The sequence below is a fragment of the Ursus maritimus genome, unplaced genomic scaffold (assembly GCF_017311325.1).
Source record: "Ursus maritimus isolate PB19 unplaced genomic scaffold, ASM1731132v1 scaffold_2, whole genome shotgun sequence".
Lineage (NCBI taxonomy): Eukaryota > Metazoa > Chordata > Mammalia > Carnivora > Ursidae > Ursus > Ursus maritimus.
In genome coordinates, this window is record NW_024424452.1 from 1,529,876 (window position 1) to 1,548,289 (window position 18,414).

At 56.8% G+C, this 18,414-nt stretch overlaps 1 protein-coding gene across 1 annotated transcript in view; it reads right to left on the bottom strand.

Annotated features, from left to right (window-relative positions):
* Positions 1-18,414, bottom strand: part of MAD1L1 (mitotic arrest deficient 1 like 1) — a 346,750-nt gene that overhangs the window by 126,666 nt on the left and 201,670 nt on the right. The window contains exon 14 of the mRNA XM_040634676.1: positions 201-289. Within this exon, the coding sequence (XP_040490610.1) occupies positions 201-289 (89 nt within the window). The remainder of the gene's footprint in view (positions 1-200; positions 290-18,414) is intronic.

The following is an 18,414-nucleotide window of genomic DNA, read 5'->3' on the forward strand; positions in this document are numbered from 1 at the left end:
TCTCTTCTGAAATAGGGCTATTCGTGCCTGAGAACGTTCGGACAAGCCCCTGCTCACAGGCTCTGCTGCCCCTGCACAGACGGCGGGACCCTGGAAGGCCCTCAGCACCGGGGGGCAGAGCCAAGTCTCCGTGCAGAGGACTCCGAGTGGACGGGGTGTGTTCAGGAAGGCAGGCCCGGAGGCCACAGGAGCAGACGTACCTGAGTGAGCTCGCCTCCTCCCTGGATAGCGGGAAGCTCTGCTCGGCGGCGCTGGACTGAGACTGCAGCATCTTCACCTCCATCTCCAGCTACGAGAAAGCACAGGAGGGTCAGCCGGAGGCCCTGCTGCAGCCCCACCGACCCCCACAGGACCCAGGAACCCAAGATCCCACACGCGGCTTCCAGTGAAAGGGGGGGCGACGCCGGGGGCAGAGCCACTGTCTCCTGGGCTACTCTGTGTCCCAGGGACCTGGGCAGCCGGACCTCACAGCCCGCCAGCTGCGCAGACACAAGCTCCCTCGCAGCGCCCACCTCTGGGGCAGCAACAGACACACACTCCTTCTGCGGCATGCTGACGGGAAACACCGAATCTGGGGAAGGGGGTCACAGCAGGTGCGAAGAGTCCAGTCTGAGTTTACCAATGCTTCGGTCTGCTCTAACAGCCATGGTGTTTTATTTATTTGCTGCTTGGAACTCCCTTGCAGAAGGACAGGTAATGCACAGATTGCCCGGGACAGATGCACACAGGCTGGTGAAGGAGCAGGGAGGGGTTCCTGCCTGGTGGCCCAGGTGCAGGAACAGGGGCAAGGGCTGGGGCGGGGGCCTTCACGGGAGCAAGCCTGCGGTCTGCGTGCAGCCCTAGAACTCCTGCTCCCCGCAAAGCACGCCTCCTTCCCTGACCCCAGCTCCTTGCTGGAGATGCTCACGACGCCAGAGCGATTCCTCAGGGCCCCGTCTGGCAGATGTGGCCCTGCACCCATCCATCTGATCAGGGTCAGTCTGTCTGGCCGCTGGACTCCCGGTTCTTGGACCAGAACAGACGGGGGGAACCGACTGCACAAGAGAGGAAAGCAGGCACGGGGTGGGCGCCCTCACGTGCACCCAGGATGGTCTGCTCTGACACAGACATGGGTTTCAAGGCTCCTTTGTGGGACTCTCAGACGGTGGGGTGTGCTGAATGCCCCTGAGCTCGCAGCGTTCAGCTCATCTGTGAGAGAACAGGAAGGCCGGGAGAGGTGGCCGGTGGGCCCTTGTCTTTCACAGGGCTTTCCCGGAAGGTGCAGCCCCGTGGGTGGCGGGAGCACCACCAAGAACACGGGCCTGCCAGCCTTTGCCCTCGTTATCACACAAGACCCAGTCCTCAGAGCGGATGTCCCCGAGGGACCCTGACGAGTCATTACTCGTTAGAAATGACCTCAGTCAGCTGAAGAAAGCAGCACAGGTGTGAGCAGACAGGTGTGTCAAGTCCCAGAGCCACACGGAAGCCCCTGAATGGGACAATGACCATGACAGTCTGGTGAGCACCGTAGGGAGAGCTGACAGGGTGGGGTGCAGGGCAAACATGAGCCTCCTCACCTCATCAGGGTGCACACAGCTCCCACGCAGCCCCTCCCCACAGGGGCCTGTCCTGATGCCCCAAATGGAGGCCACTCAACCTCCCCACCCGACTCTGCACGCCAGGGACAGGGGATTTCGGGAAGAGACCTCCTGCCACGCCCACCCAAAGGCACAGGCTGGGAATGACGTGGCCAGTCCGCGTCTGTGGACCCACCCCACCACCCTCTGGGCCGCATGGCTGAAACCCCTGTCCCTTCACTGGGGTGGCAGAGAGCTCCCAGTCCTGCACCAGCACGTGGACGATGCCGCTGTCCTGAGCTGGGGACAACAGGTTCTGCAGGAAGGGTGCTGACAGACCAGCGCGGTCCGGGGCTGGGGAAGCAGAGAGCGTGTCCATGTACCTGCCCTCCTGGGCCTGAAGGAACAGCCTTCTTCTCGAAACAGTCCTCTCCAGACTGTTCCTAGAAAGGGCCTACTGGGGCAGGTTATTTAGGAATTCTCGGGCCCAAGGCATCCAGTCTGTATGAAGCCCTGATACTAATCATTGAGGTCCCCAGTGGGACCACCGCACACATGGGTGACCCCAATCCTGCTGGTCGTGGAGAGCAAGCACGAGCGGGAGTGGCCTCCGCAAAGTCCCCAGAGGAGTCAGAGTCCCCACACACATGGCTGCGCCACACATGCCCGCCAGTGGCTACTGGCCGCAGTCCCCCTGCGCAGGGCAGCCACGAAGCGACCACACCATGACGCCACAATGTGAAACAAGGCCTACTCACACTCATGGACAAGCGGCGTCCACTGTGGCCGGGGTCCTTCCTGTTCCTCCCACACACACTCCCTGAACCGGCCACGATCCTCACTCCCTTCTGATGCTGCCTGGACGCTTATGCAGGAGCTGGAGGACCCTGTGTCCTGTTCATGGCCACAGCCAAACGGGCCGGTGACACACAGACCTCGCTGGGCCAGGACGACTCCCCTGGAAGGATGCAGCAGCAGCCCGAGTGCACCGGGCCGAGCCCGCTCCGTCTCTTGAGCAGAGGAGTCTGCACACCCCACAGCTGCAGGTGCCCATGCAGCAAAGCCGGTCTTTAGACTGCAAGCCAGGACACTGCGCAGGGATGTCACGGTCCCGGCCCCAGGCCGCCGCCCCTCCTCCCGCGGGCTGTGAACGCTGTGCGGCCTCAGGACCCGAGGTTCAGATGTGGGACACACAGGGTACACACCACAGAGGCCTCTGCAGAGCACACTGGCCACCCCGGTGCTAGCCACAGCCAGCCAGGCCGTGCGGCTCCAGACGCGGGCTGTGCTTCTGGCAGCAAACAGGAATCGGCCCCTCCTCTAACTTGTCTCTTTATTTATTGTTAGAGAAACGGTAAGACAGCCCGCACCTTGTTTTGTACTCTGGTTTTCTCACTTAACTTTGGAGAGATTTCCAAACCAGTGCATCGAGACAGCCTCCGGTTCATGTTTGTGGCCCCGTGGAACTCGGCCATGTGGACCTCCCACCTCTTGCTGCCCCGTCTCCATGGACCGTTTCCACTGCTTTCCACACGACGGCATGAAATCAACACCGTGGAGAGGGCGAGGAGGCTCTTGGATGCGCTGGTCCTCCCACGGGTTTCCTCCTGTGGTCGACCTACCAGCCCCCAGACAGACCCAGATGTCCCCGTGCGAGGATCCCAAGGCACAACAGCCCCCCGCTGACGTCTGACTCCATGTGGTCACCAAGTTCTGCGTCTGCTCCTGACTTCCTCTTCATCTGCCGTCCTGTCCACAACAATTCCAGGGCACTTTCTCTCTCCCACCCCAGCCCTCCCCTCAACCATCACAATAAAACAAAAAACAAAACCTTTTTAGAAAACACTGGGACTATGTTAAATGCACAGACCAGGGAGTCATCCTGGGAAGACGCAGCCACCTGTCCCACTCACGGGGGCACGGTCAGCCTCGCGCACTCCCCACAGAGAGCAGGCCTGCGGCTTCTGTGTACCCCGCTCGGTTGCCGCTGCACGTGGGTGCAATTTCTTGTCTTACCTAACTTGTGTCTGTACGTGCAGGCCTGAAAATCCCTGCACGCTCCTTTTGTTCCCCACCCTTGCCCACCGCTCGGGCCGCTGCAGCCGCTCTCAGCAGGCCAGCTCGGCACACGACCACGTCGGCCGTGAGAGCGATGGCCTCCGTCCTCCCGGCCTGGGGGCTGCACCTCCCACCAGGAGCCCCGGATGTCCCGAGCCTGTCTGTGGCGTCCCTGGACCTGAAGCTCGTAGCTTCCTATTTACAGCATGTCAGCTTGGGTTGAAATAGACTTTATTATGTTGAGAAGTTGTCCATATGTTCACATTTTGTTAAGACTAATGTTGGGTTTCTGTCAAATGCCTTTTCAGCAAATATGGAGCACTTGCCCTAAAAAAAAAAAGCCAGCAGTCCAGCGCCGGGGAAAATGCGGGGCATGCCCCAGGTCCGCCGGCTCCGTGCCCGACACGTGGGCCCGGGCACTCAGGGTGGCGTCTGCAGCTGGGGCCCCCCGCAAGCACGAGGCCCACACAGCACAGTTGTCGCTCCCCGCTCTGGACTCCGGTGAGCGCGCGCGGACACACGGGGTCCACGCTCTGATGGCCCCGCAGCATCTCCCCCGACACTGCCTCCACCTGAGGCGACCGGTTTCTGTTTCTTCTCATTGGGGGAGGGAGGAGCAGCTGTTTTGCGACAACTGTGTATCTCGTCTCTTTAACGTTTCTACCACTTCCGGAGTCAGTACTGCTGGATCACGCTTTCCTAGAAAAGGGTTCCTTTCATTCAGATTTTTATTTAAGTTGAGCTGTGGTACAACTTCCATCTACTGTTTTTAGATGCACCTTCACGTTTGCTCTATTCCCTGTACTGTCGAGGTGCGGCTCACACAGGGTCCCGCGTGGGAGCCCTGGCCCGGCTCCGGGACTGCGCGTGTCCGCGCCTGTGGGGCGCCGCGGCAGGACCAGAGGGCGGGGCTCCCACCCACCCTCCAGGCCAGAAACTCTGACTATTCTCAGTCCTCATGTGGCTGGGGGTGCGTGCGCTCACTTTGCACTGGGACTGTGAACGATGCATACGTCTAACTGGCTTTATTTCGGGGCACGGGCGCTTGGGTTTAGTGCTTCCACTATTTTTCACTTTCTTATTAACGTCTGCGTTGATCTTTGCAAATTCCTACTTCTTGCTTTACTAGGGCTTATTTTGTTTTCCTTTGCTGAGTTCTTGGGAGGGGTCTTTAATCTGTCTCTATTCATGCTCTCTGCTCAATAATATAAATATTTAATCCGTGACTTTTCTTCTCACCTCTGCTCTGCTTCCCACAGGCTCTGAGGCATGTTTTCTGGATTCTCTGCACTTCCGGATACCCTTTCTTCTTTGACCCAAGAAATGCTGAAGACGGAGGTTTAGGTTCTGTTTCTTTTTTGTTTTGTTTTGCTCATCATCTCAAATTCATCACGTCGGGATCAGGTGCGTGTCTGCATTAGTTCTGCCTGTTAGAGGCAGAAGGTTTTCTGTGTCGTCAGCATATGGTGAATTCTGGTGAACGTTTCCTATGAGCGCTGGATAAAGAGTGCCCTTTAGTTTTATCTGAAACAGGCCGTTTCTTCCATCACTCGAATATCGTGGGTCACAGAGTCAAACTCTCCGCGGCTGGCGTCCTTGCGGACCCCCCGAAATCTATCCCCGTTGCTGCTCGTTCTGAACATGGCTGACACATCTGTAGCCTGCTTGTCTTGCTCACTTCCGTGTGTGAAGTGAGTTTGCGTCTTTTTGTTCTAATGGTGGCTTTCTTCTGTAACTCTTCCCTTGACATAACACCTGCGCGTCTCTGCTTTCGACGGTCCCTGTTCACCTCCTACAACAGAAGCGTGACCCTTCTCACCGTCCGCTTTCGACAGTGAAATGTGCTCTCGCCACACGACGTTAACTTCAAATGTTTTAACCTCCTGCTACCACAGCAGGAACACCGCTGCTACCATGTCCGCTCCCGTCTGCTGCCTTCCGGAGAACTTCCACTGAACGCGTAAACTCCGCGTTTCCAGAACCCACGGCATCTGCCTGGTCCCGTTTCCCGACCTCCGCGCTGGTTCAGTCTTCCAGGCCTGTGGGCTCAGCTCCGGCCGCCGCTCCTTGCAGGCGCGCACGCCGGCCCTCAGGCCCCCCAGCTCCAGCTCAGCTTCTGCTCCAGCCCCGTGGACACCCCCAGGTTCGCGGCAAAATGTTCATAATTTTTGTCTGGTCGAGGTCAGGTTGTTAATTTTTTTCTGTGAAAATTTTTTCTGTTATTTGCTTTTCCGTGAAACGTTTGGGTTTTACAAAATTGTGTGATGCTGCCTTTATTACTCTTTGGTGAAGGTGACTTTCCCTCAGTCCAGCTTTGTGCAAAAGGCCCACGCTGCAGAAAGGACAGGTGCCTTCTCTGCTTCCACACCTGACCAGGTGGCTCTGAGTGCCATGTACCTTCCGGACTTCTCTGTACAAGAGGGGAAGCTGCAAGTTCTCATCTCCATCTCCCCCTGTGGCCGTGCCCCCACCCGCAGAGCCGCCGACGAGCAGCGTTCTCTCTCGGCAGCTTCACTCACTTCTGCGCTCCGTCCCGCACGCCCCTGCCACCGCCTCTCCTGAAGGCCAGCTCCCTCCCGCTTAGGGGCTTGGGTTTTAGCTGTAGCTCTGTTTGGCCCAAATTTAGGTTTGCCTTTTTTGGCTTTTGTTCTTCTTGGTACTTTTGGACAATTTCCAGGAAAGAAGGAAGAAATGCTGACTTACGCCACAGTGTTCAAAGCAAGACAGGCCCTTTTAACTTGTAAGATTGACTCATAGCTAATGGGCTTTCCACTTCACCCTCTCCCACCCCACAGTGCCCGACACCCCGAGGCTCCAAGGGCTACAGCCCACACATGCCGAGGCCCATGAGGACTGCCTCAGGCTGCCCTTGTAGAGCCTGCACCCCCCTCCCCAGCTCCCCAGCCTGGGGTGGCAGCCGGCATACAGATACACACAGGCCAGTTAGTCCCCAGCCACCATTCAGATCTACCTCAAAGGCCACCTTCTCCACCAGTCCTCCCGAGCCGGGAGTGCCAGCCCCTGTGTGCCATTCAACCGTGTAATTCCAGGACTCATGTGTGTGACTTTCCTTCCCCGTTGGCCTGGGAACTCCTGAAGGTGGATACACTCCAGTCACCTATTTACCCAGCTCCCAGCTCAGACGTGGCGCGCGGGACGCAGCCCAGGCCCACCGGCAGGGGTCCAGAGCATGTGATGACGAGCACAAGCCCAGGCCTGGTGCCTCCCCCGAGTGCGTGGCCCAGTGCAGTGCAGCCTGGGAGCAGTGGGCCAGCCAGGCCTCTGCCAGCATGGCACAGGGCAGGGGGTGGAGGGTCGGTAAAGACGCAAGGAAGCACACCATCAAGGAACGAAGAAGACCGGAGTTTGTTTACCCACCGGACACCCAATTTCAGAAACCGCTTATACAGATCCATATTTAAGAGGTAAACCAGTCAGGCTTTGAAAGGGGCTGTTGGAGAAGGAACGTGAGCAGTGTTGCTGTGGGTGCCTTGAGAACAGCCGGGCACGGGGTGCACGGTCGTCCGTGGCTACAGCCTCTCCTCCGGGGCCCCTCCCCTGGGGGGGGCCACACCACGCTGCCTGGGAGCCTCTGGGCTTGTTCACACGTAGGCTGAACCTCAACATCCTCATCTGTAAAGTGGGGACAATACCTCCTGTTCCTGAGGTCTGAGCAGGAAGTGAGAAAACGCAGAGGAAAATGCCCATTCTAGGGCCTGGCACACACCGGAGCTGCAGCCCCTCCCCCGCAGTGCCGCAGAGCCACCCCCTCTGGAGGGTGCACAAGGCCCGCTCGCGGCACCGCCCTCCTCCACCCCGAGGCCCGGCCCTGGCTCGCCCGGAGGCACAGGGGAAGCCACGCCGCTAGGAGTTGGCATGGGGAGAAGTGAAAATTGGAAATGCGCTAATACCGCAGTCTGCAACTACCTATTTCATACTTGACTGAGAAAAATCTGTATTTGGGGTTGGTTTAAAAAAAAAAAGAGGGCACAGGACTAATTGGATTGCATCTTGTGAGAGACTAAATGACAAAACCACGAGGGCCGCTCCGCAAGCCCCTCTGAAACCGCGGCCAGCCCGCAGGTCGGCCTCGGAAGGAAGGCCCCTCGGAGGCGCTGTCTGCAGAGGCAGCACGTGGCCCGAGGCAGCGCCCGTGGTGAGGAGCAGGTCCCTGGCGCCACATGCACCCTGGTGGGGTCCTGGGCCCGCCGTGGCCTGTGGGAGCCACTCTGCGAAGCTCCCTTCTTCTTCATCTTCGCGTGTCTCCCGGAGAGACGCTGCTCTGGCTCTCCAACCTCTGAAGTTAATACACAAATTTCTATTCCTTTCTTGGGCTCGCTCTCCAAATTAAGAGGCGTAATTACCAGCAGTACCTGCTCCAAGCGAATCTAACGCCCAGGGAGCCCGGCTGCTGGCAGACCGTGCTCACATACTGGGACAGGCGGGCGCGCGGCCACTTCCGAGGCAAACACGCGGAGACCAAGGAGGTAAACATTCCTGCAAAGCCAAGTGCCGGCTGACGCCCCCCCTGCCATTTTCATGCTGAACCTGGGGCCGAACACGGGTGGGGGCCGGGAGGCAACCCCGCAGAGCGTCAGGCGCCAGTCGCCTCGGGCCTGGCCGAAGGTCCCGCCGCCCCAGCCTCGCCGGCTCTGACGCCGACAGAAACAGAGCCTACCACTCACCCTGACACCCAGCACGTGAGCTGCCCGAGCCTCTGACTGCCCCACTTTGAGGCTGCACGAGGAGGAAGTCAGACGGTGCAGAACTGCCCTGCTCACACACGAGACACTGGGAACACCAGCAGCCTCCAGCACAAAGGCCTGCAGGGCAGGAAGACGGCTTAGCTCTACCATCTTGCCTTGTGTTTACGATCCTCACTTCACACGACATGCACATCCTGCTAACTCAAACAGTAAGAAAACACTAAAAACATGCATTTATTAGCTCAGAGCCCAGGCCAGCATCCACAAAAGGACAGGCCACGCAGTCGGGCCTTTATTTTCCATCTCCAGCCACAGCTAGCGGCTCACATGGCAGTGTGCACCCCGACCGCAGGTCCTTACCAATCCCTCCGGCTTTCTGCCCCAGCAACGGTGAGCTCCCAAGAGGCAGCGTGCACCGAGCCCAGCACCGACCTCCAGGCCTTCATGGGGGCTGGGGGCATGAACCTGGTGTCCGCCGAAATGCTGAATGAATGCAGGTATTGGTCCTGCACTGCTCTGGGGTCCTGGCTCCAGATCAGGAGGGGCAGAGCTCTCGGCCCCGACCCCAGGCCCCGGTCCAAGGCGCCACCGGGAACGTCCTGCACTTTGGCACACGCATGGGGACAGCAGAGAGCGCCGAGAAATGCTGCCCCTGGAGCTTCTGCTGGCCAATCCGCAGCCAGGGTATGGGGGGTCTGGGCTCCCTGGAAACCTCCCATCTCCCTCCCAGGGGACTGTGCCTCCCCAGGGCCTGGTGCCCACATGTCAGGGCGTCTTCACAAAGGCCGGCAAAGCTGGGGCTCTAGTCACAGACCCCCAGAAGCCAGGTCCCCACTTCAGCATAGATCAAGCCCAGGAACTAGGGGTGACATGGCTTTAGGTAACCCCTAAACCAGGGGTCAGAACACTCGCAGCGTGAAGGGCCGGCAGGAAGCACCCTGCTGCTGCCTCGCGCACGGGCAGCCATAGGTGACACACACACAAACGGGCACAGTCACTCTGCTGTAAGTACATTTACTTAGTGACGGCAGTGGGCTGGACGGGCTGTGGGCTGGTCTGCTGCCCCCAAGCTGGCCCACCCCTGCCCTGCTGCTGAGGGAATGAGTCAGCCAGGACAGAGGCCCAAGAGCTGAAGGATGCACCGTCTACGGGACACCTGTCCAACAGCCCCGCAGCTGGCCCACCCCTCTCCCCACCAGGGGTGGGAGCCAGCGGAAGGCAAGCCTGGGCTGCGGAAGCGAGGGGCTGCTTGCCAGCCCCCGGTAGTGACAGGGCTGCTGACTCCCTACCGTTAACCTGCTAACTACCTAAACCGCGACCTCCAGGAGGCGGGGCTCAGCCAACCACACGCCCAGCATAGAGTGTCCAGCACGGAGCGCGGCTGCAGGGTGCCAGCTTCTCTGTGGGGAGGGTACCAGCCAGGCACGGCTGCTGAGGGCACCTCTCACCCACAAAAGGGGCCTGTGGCCCTGGGTGCTGAGCGTTACCTCCTGCCACCGGCAGGACACGCCGGGAACTCCCGGGCACACAGCACCGATTCCGTGTGTGCTGCCCAAGCCGGCACAGGCGCAAAAGCGGCCGACTGTGACCCGAAGCCAGACCCTCACACCTCTGACAAAGCAGCACGGCTGCTTCCCGCACACTCTCGGCGGCAACAAATTCTGCGGGAGGCCACCTACCATGAGAGCAGGAAGATGATGCTTCCTCTTGTCCATAACACAAAAACCGTTTGTCACGTGAGAAACCTGCGTCGCTGTGGCCTGCTTGCGGCCATGTGGCTGGCACCCACCTTGGCCGCGTCCCCAGCGGCTCCAGAGACGAGCCCGTTCTCACTGAATGGCCAGCGTCCACACACGCACACGCTGACGCGGAGGAATACCATTCTCATTGATTACTGTCCTTGTGTTTCTTCTCCGTCTAGTATTTAAGCTGCTCCTGACTATGGGAATTTCCAAAGCGGCCAGGAAAGGAAGGGCCGTACGAGTCTCCTGCTGTCAAGGGTGCCAGTGACAGACTCATGACAGACTGGCAACCAGCGCAGGGCAGGGAGCAAAACCATCAGAAGGCCCACAAACCAACCACGTGCCTGAATGTCTGTCTGTCCCGTTTACTTAAACTCCACGCCCGAAGGCAGCAGTGGCAGGGGCGGCACCTGTGGAGCCCCCACACCTGATCGAGGGAGACACCCTGGATCCGTGTCCACAGCACCCCCAGCAACCTCAGAGCCCCAGAGGGCTACTGAGAACCAAAAGGTCCAAGAGAAGGCTCTCGTCAAAGCGGCGCCCTGGCTCTGCCCTGACCCTCCATCTCTGGCAGGCAGGTGGTGGGATGACGTCTGAGACTGAACGTTGGCCAAGTCTTCATGGACGGCGAAATGTGCCTGTGGAGAAATCACGCCACCACCTTGGACAGAGATGTGAGCGGTCTGTCCACTAGAGCCAAGATGCAGGTTCAAGGAGAGGGAATGTCCCAGGTGTGGGTAAATCACGGAGGCATCGAGAACATGGAAACGTGGGAGATCAACCACTGAGATCCTCACATCAGAGACCCCACTTGCTGAAGTCAGGGAGGCAAGCACGGCTAGGGTCACCCCAGACGCCCGCGTGAACCCTGTGCGGCCAGACCTTGGCACCACCAAATGGCTGCCAAACCCCATCAGAGTCAGGTGTGGGAAGACGGGGAGCAGCAGGGTGGGTCTGTGGTGTGGAGGGGAGAGGAGAACACAGGACAGGACAAGGTCTCTGGAGTAGGTCGCAGCTCAGGAGGCCACACCACTTCTCAAAGTTACTGCTCTTCACCCCATCAGGCTGCAGAGATTAGTGGAATATTTATACAGAAGTGAAAATCCCCTCTACAAGCCAGAGATTAACACAACAAAGGCTGGCTAGCCTCCCAAAAGGGATCAGAAACCTACTATTTACCCAAAGATTCCAGACCAGGACTCACTTCCCAAACCCTCCAAGGGCAAATCTGCCTAGGCTGCCTCGGGCAGAGCACACACCAGCGCTGCCCGGTCCCCACCCTGGCGGGGACCGTGGGGTGAGTCCACAGGATACTCAGTACCCAGAAGCCAGGACGAGGTCTGGAGCCACAGTCTGGAGACTGAGGTCCCACCCACACAACCATAGCGGGGAAGGAGCCCTGACCAGGCATGGGAACATAAGCTGACCCCAGCCCCGGACAATCAGACAAAGTCCCTGGTATCAAGAGGCACTCAGTACATGAACTGTGATTTCCTGCATTTACTCCTGCAAACCTGTGTTTGTGGAAGACTCTGAATCAATGACATACACCCCGGCACCTTCTGGAAGAAATGTCCAGCGGTGTAAGGGAGGCCAGGAGTACAGCAGGCTAGGGTGAAAAGCTGGACCACGGGATCTCACAGCCAGAGCCGCCTCTGGAAAACTGGAAGGCTGGAAAGCGCAAGGTAGGGCCTGCTGGCCGCCCAGCTGGCCATCCCTGCTGAGAAGAGCATCAGGGCCTCACAGGGCAGGGCATGTTCAGAGTCCCCTGCAGTACACAGCACAACCCTGACTGGCAGATGCAGGACAGGAGAGACCCCCAGACCAAAGACTGAACCAGGAGAAGGGTCGAGAGGGAACAGCACCTGTTCCGTCCAGCCAGATTCCAAAGCCCCTCCCTCACGCGGCACCAGGCGGAGCACCAGGGAGGCCGAGGCCCAGGGCTGGTGAGAATTAGCCCCGGAACAAGCGCTGCCACAGGGCAGCCCAGACTGTCCTCGCAATGCCACCTGGCCGACTGGACCGTCTCTAAGGAGCTTCACTGCATCCTGGAACGAAGCTCACGGATCTTCTCCTGTATCTGCCCAACGCAGGTGTCAGAACGAGCACAGAACATAACTGAATTCCACACTTTCAAATAGTAAGTTTAGACATGCGGGGAAAAAGGAAGACCGAGGCAAACTTTGTTAGAAACGTAAACAGCAACGCCGGAAATAAAAACGCTCAGGTCCTTCCGCTGGAAGATTAGACCAGGGAGCTTGGAGACACAGCAACAGGGATGACTCATGAGAGAAGAGAGAGAGAATTCTCAGAAATGAGAAGAGCACATGTGGGCTGGGGGACAAGTCCTGGCACCCCAACTGTGGGTAACCAGACACTCAAAGGACAAGGACAGCAAGCTCCACGGAGCTAAGAAACACAAAACCCCAAGCGCCAGAGACACAAGGAAGTGCAATGAGACGCGCTCTACCCAGCGATCAAGAAACCACCGGAAAAGCAGAGAAAATGGACAAGTCACATGGGAAGCTCGAGGGAAACAAGGTGAGTCAGAGTCAGTGGGAAAACCCCCTTCATGTCCTGAGAGGGAAATGCACGGCCACCGAGAAGTGAAGCTGAGCCAAATGGTCAAATGCCAGCTAGACCGACGGAGGGAAGGACAGAAGGACCCATGTGCTGACGGCAGAAGGGAGGGCAGAGTCACGGCTGCCGACCTAAGGAAGTAAGAAGGATGGTAAGAGAACCCTGGAGCAACTGTCCACCAATAGGGAGGCCACCTGAATGACTCAGACAATCTCCTGGAAACACACAAACCCCAGAACTGACTCCAGAAGAAATGGAAAATCTCAACAGACCCGTGACAAGTAAGGAGGCTCAATCGGTAAGTGAAGACCTCCCAACAAAGACACGTCCAGGGCCGGATGGCTTCACTGCTGAATGCTACCAACGCTTCTCAGCTTATTCTACAAGGCCAGCATAACCACAGCCAAAGAAGCCACCACATGAAAAGAAAACTAAGACCAAGAACCCTTATGAATACAGGCGTATAAAACCTCAACAATAGCTAGCCCCACTGGCAGCACCTGAAAGGGTCATACACCGCGACCATGTGGGCTTTCTACCAGGAATGCAAGAACGGCTCAACATACAAAAATCGATGAACGCACATATTAACAGAATGAAGGAGAAAAAAAAAAACAACATGATCATCTCAACCGAGGCAGAAAAAGCACTTGGCAAAGTCCAACACCCTTTCACCATAAAAACACTGAATGAAATAGGAGCAAAAGGGAACTTCCCCAACCTGATAAAATGCACAGCTCACATCACACTCTCTGGTAAAACACAGACAGCTTCCCCCTCAGATCGAGAACAGAACAAGGATGCCTACTTTCAGCACTGCTAGTCCACCCGGTCCTGGAGTTCCAGCTGGAGCAGTTAGGCATGAACAAGAAAGACAAGACATCATGGGGTGCCCGGGTGGCTCAGGTGTTAAGCGTCTGCCTTCGGCTCAGGGCGTGATCCTGGCGTTCTGGGATCGAGCCCCACATCAGGCTCCTCTGCTATGAGCCTGCTTCTTCCTCTCCCACTCCCCCTGCTTGTGTTCCCTCTCTCGCTGGCTGTCTCTCTGTCAAATGAATAAATAAAATCTTTAAAAAAAAAAAAAAGAAAGACAAGACATCAAATTGGAAAGGAAAGAGTAAAACTACCTCTCTCACAGATGACATGATCTCATATATAGGAAATCCTACAGAAATCACAAAAGCTATTGGAGTTAAAAGAATTTGGCAAAGTGGCAGGAAACAAGATCAACACACAAACACTGGCGGCGTGTCTGCATACCAGCATGGAACAATCAAGCAAGAAACCAACTCCACACACAGCATCAGAGAGAATAAAAACCTTGTGAATACGTGTAACACAGGAGGAAGTATGTACACACTGAAAACTATGAAACAGATGAAAGAAAGCCTAAAGAAATGGAAAGACACTCTGTGTTCAAGGGCTGAAAGACTTCATGCTGTTAAGATGGCAATCTTCCTCGAAGCGATCCGCACATTCAATGCAACTCCTGTGAAAATCCTCAGTCTGGGGATGCCTGGGTGGCTCAGTTGGTGAGGTGGCTGCCTTCGGGTCAGGTCATGATCTCAGGGTTCTGGGATCGAGCCCTGCAGGGGGTTCCCTGCTGAGCAGGGACCCTGCTTCTCCCTCTCTCCCCAGCTTGCGCTCTCTCGTTATCGCTCTTCCCTCTCTCAAATAAATAAGTGAAATCTTAAAAAAAAAAAAATCCTCAGTCTTTTTAGCAGAAATGGGAAAGCTGATCCTAAAATTCATATGAAATTACAAAGACCCCAAAAGCCAAGATGATTCTGAAAAAGAAGAATGTTGGAGGATTCACATCTACTACTTTCAAAACTCACCACAAAGTGACAGCAACCAAAAGAGTGTGGTGTTGACAAACGGCAGACACACAGATCAAGGGGCCCAAACTGAAACCCTGAAATAAACCAAAGCATCTACGGTCGAAAGATTATCAACAAGGGTACTGAGGCTTTCAGTGCGGACGATCATCTTTTTTTTTTCTAAAGGTTTTATTTATTCATTTGACAGAGAGAGACAGCCAGGGAGAGAGGGAGCACAAGCAGGGGGAGTGGGAGAGGAAGAAGCAGGCTCCCAGCAGAGTAGGGAGCCCAATGCGGGGCTTGATCCCAGGACCCCGGGATCACGCCCTGAGTCGAAGGCAGATGCCTAACGACTGAGCCCCCCAGGCGCCCCAGCAAACAAAAATCCTTGAACAAATGGTGCTGGTACCACTGGACATCCACATGCAAAAGAAGGAAGGTGGACCCCTACCTCACACCATCTTCAAAAATTAACTCAAAATTATTAAAACCTAATTGTAAGAGCTAAAACTACAAAACTCTCAGAAGGAAACACAGCAGTAAATCTTTATGATGCTGGATGTGGTAACAGTTTCCTAGATATGACACCAAGAGCACCAAACAACAAAAGAAAAAAAAAAAATGGAAAAAAGCCAAAACCATGTGCACACCAAAGGACGTTCTCTAGAGACTGAGAGGACAATTCACAAATTAACTATCTGATGAGGATCCAGTATTTATAATTTATGAAGAACCCCTACAGAACCCCTTACAACTCAACAAATAGACAAAAAACCCAATTTGAAAATGCATAAAGGATCTGAAAGGACATTTCTCCAAAGAAAATACACAAATGGCCAACAGGCATGTGAGGAAACGCTCCATCCACATCCCCAGCCATCAGGGACGTGCAAACTGAAACTGCAGAGAGCTGCACCTCACACCCACCAGGACAGCAACAGGCGTTACTGCCAGTCTCTCTCCTGAGGCTGGTAACTCGGGCTGGAGAACCACCAGGGTGTGGTCTCAGGTACAGAACTCACTCCCGAGTGTGAGACCGGTGAACACTTACGGGTGGAGCTCTCTAGGGGGCCTGTGCCCTGAACAGAAGCGGATGATAGCAGAGCGCAGGAGACACGGCTCCTCGGCGGAGCTGCCCACGCGCCAGGCACAGACCTCCATGGCAGCAATGCCAGGGTCAGCGTGGACCAGCCTCTGACCTGCCTGTCTCCTCTGGTGACAAGGTCCCTCCCTCCTTGCAAGGAGGCCTGGCCTGCCATACTCACTCACAGCTCCAAAGCATCATGAAACTTTAATGCTAACGGTACTCCAGGCTGGCTCGCTAGTACAGCATTACCTTCAAATAGAGACCGTGTATTTCGGTTTAATTTGGGAGGATACACAGTTCGGCCTCAAGGGCCTTACCCAATCTCATGAAGCCACAACCAGCAGGAGGAGCAGGGAACGTGCCTCTACCTCGACACGATCCGAATGAACTCAGCGCTGCAGAGCGCCATAGGAAGGACGCTCAAACCCCTAGTCTGTTTCATCACTTGCTCCCTGGGACGCAGGAGGGTCCTCCTGGGCCAAGGACCACAGGTGGTACTGACGGAGCCAAGGCCCACTGCGTCCCAGGAATGAGGCTGCTGCCTCTCCCCAGAGCCCAGTCGGGGCAGGCAACTCAGGTGTCCCAGAGAAGAGATGGCGCTGAGGTCAGAGTGGGAATCCTGGTCAAAGGCCACCTTTCTGCTCAGCTCTAGGTCCATTATTGAATCTGGGAAGGTCCCTGTAGTGGCTGCTGCTTCTTGGGGAGGGGTGAGAGGAGCCGAAACAGACTGCCCTCGTCACGCTCCGTTCTTTCTGGAGGGACACACCTGATGAGACAGGCCAGACAGGCTACAGGCAGCCACCGGTGGCTCTCCCGGGCATTTCCTAGCGGGCACAGCTGGTCACCCAAGCTGGGACATACCTGCTTGAACCTCAGAGAAAGAAGCCCAGGTGGAGAGTAGGTGCAAGCAGAATTTTCACCCTACAGAGCCCTCCCCTCTGCCTGTGGAGCCGTCCCCTCCACACCTGCGGAGCTGTGCCCTCCACACCTGCAGAGCCATGCCCTATGCCGGCACATTTGCTAAGAAAGAGGACCTAGCGAGCAGGCTGAGACAGTGCCCCAGGGCCCATTAATCTTAGGGCCGGAGAGACTGGCCAGGGCAGCCCAGCAGCAGGTGACAGGTACATGGTGAGAGAAGACAGGAAGGCCCAAGAGACAGGCTTGGAGAAATCCAGTGTTTCAGCTGAAAAACAAACAAACCCAGAAACATAGCCAAACACTGTCCAGATGTGGAGGTGGTAAGGGCAGCTCACGCCCCTCTGGGTCGCTAGAGGAGCACCCAGCTATCCCAGCCGTGGTTCTGCTGCCCCAGACCCAGCTCTGCAAAGGGGGAAGCCCACTCCCAGGAACATGTGGAAGGAGGCGTGTCTGGGCCCTGGTGGGAGGCGTCCGTGTGTTTCCATCAGGGTCCAGAGGGCTGTCTGGGGCAGTGAGGCCGCCTCCTCCAGGACAGCAGCTGTTGACACGGGGGGCGAGAGTGTCAGAAAGTGCAGGAAAATCCCATGAGAATGGAACCCCCTCTCAAGAAAATGCGGGCACAGCTCTGAGGACTCCGGGCCCTGTGTGTCTCCACGGGTGACATCAGGGACGCTGCCCAAGAGGAAAAGGCCTCACAACAGAGCGCCTGAGGTCAGCTCTGCCTCATGGGGCTCACTCGTAGGTCCCAGGACCCCACGTTCCCACGTGTCCCCGTCGGAAAGGCACGGGACAAGTCTGACTCCAGGGGAGCAGGGCGGCCACGGCCACCACGCGAGCCTCTCCACAGCAAAGGAAGCAGCAGCCAGACCCTGGCTGGCCGAGTCCAGGACAGCCAAGCCCCTGCAAAGGACCGTGGGCGCCACGGCCTGGACCATGTCTGACGCAGGCCCCCCCAACACACCTGCAAGGCACGCAGCAAACGTGAGGGAGAGGAACCGCAGCAGCTAGTGAAGACGTGCGGATTTAATAACAGGTAAGGAGCAAAATCACTTCATGCAGACACAGTAACACCCGGTAGTTGAGAAGGAGCTAAGCCAGAGAGGGTCACCGCAGAGACACGAGACCTTTAAAGGGCACACTAACACCGTACTTAGAACCGGGCCGAGCACAAGAAGGTCTGCTGCAGAGGATTCCCCCAGCTGGAAGGAACCCCATGGTTTCTAAGAATAAATTAACCACTTCGATCTGCGGCTGTTACAGATTCTCACTGCGCCTCTGCTTTGTGGGCTGGGGTCTGTGGGGGGGTCCCGTTCCTCGTCTGGAGTGCCTGCCTTCTGTCGGCCCCCGACCCCGCGAGGGGCCCCGGCAGGCGCGTGGTGAGCGTGGGGCCGCCAGCTAGGGCAGAGGGCAACGTGCGAGTAATGGAAACGATCTAACACCCGGGCAGAGACCTAACAAGAAGCACACGAGACTCACCGGCACAAAGGACCAAACGTCAGTGAAGGCCGCGAAGCCCGCAAGCCCCCGATATCGCAGATGGGAAGTTAGCACTACACAGAGTCCACAAGCGCAAGGCAGCAGGATTCCTCTGGGAGACCTGACAAGCTAACTCCGAGCTTCACCCAGAACAGAAAACACGGAGAGGTCAGGCTCGCCAGATGCTCAGCACGCTACGGCTCTGGGAACTTCGAGAGGAACAAGCTACGGTGCTCCCTCCACACTGGGGAGTCTTCTTGTCCTTTTGTGTGGGGATCCAGTGAAGAACCAGAAATTCCACCATTAGACATTTATTTCCTACGCTAAGAAGCCAATGTCTCAGGATAGTGGCCCTAAGCTGCACATGGATCTTTTTAAGGTAATAAATCACCAACCCCTTATCAGGTCTTTGCAAATGGGGCAAAACCAAAACGACCAGCCCCCACACTGGGAGAGAGGCCTGGGGCCACA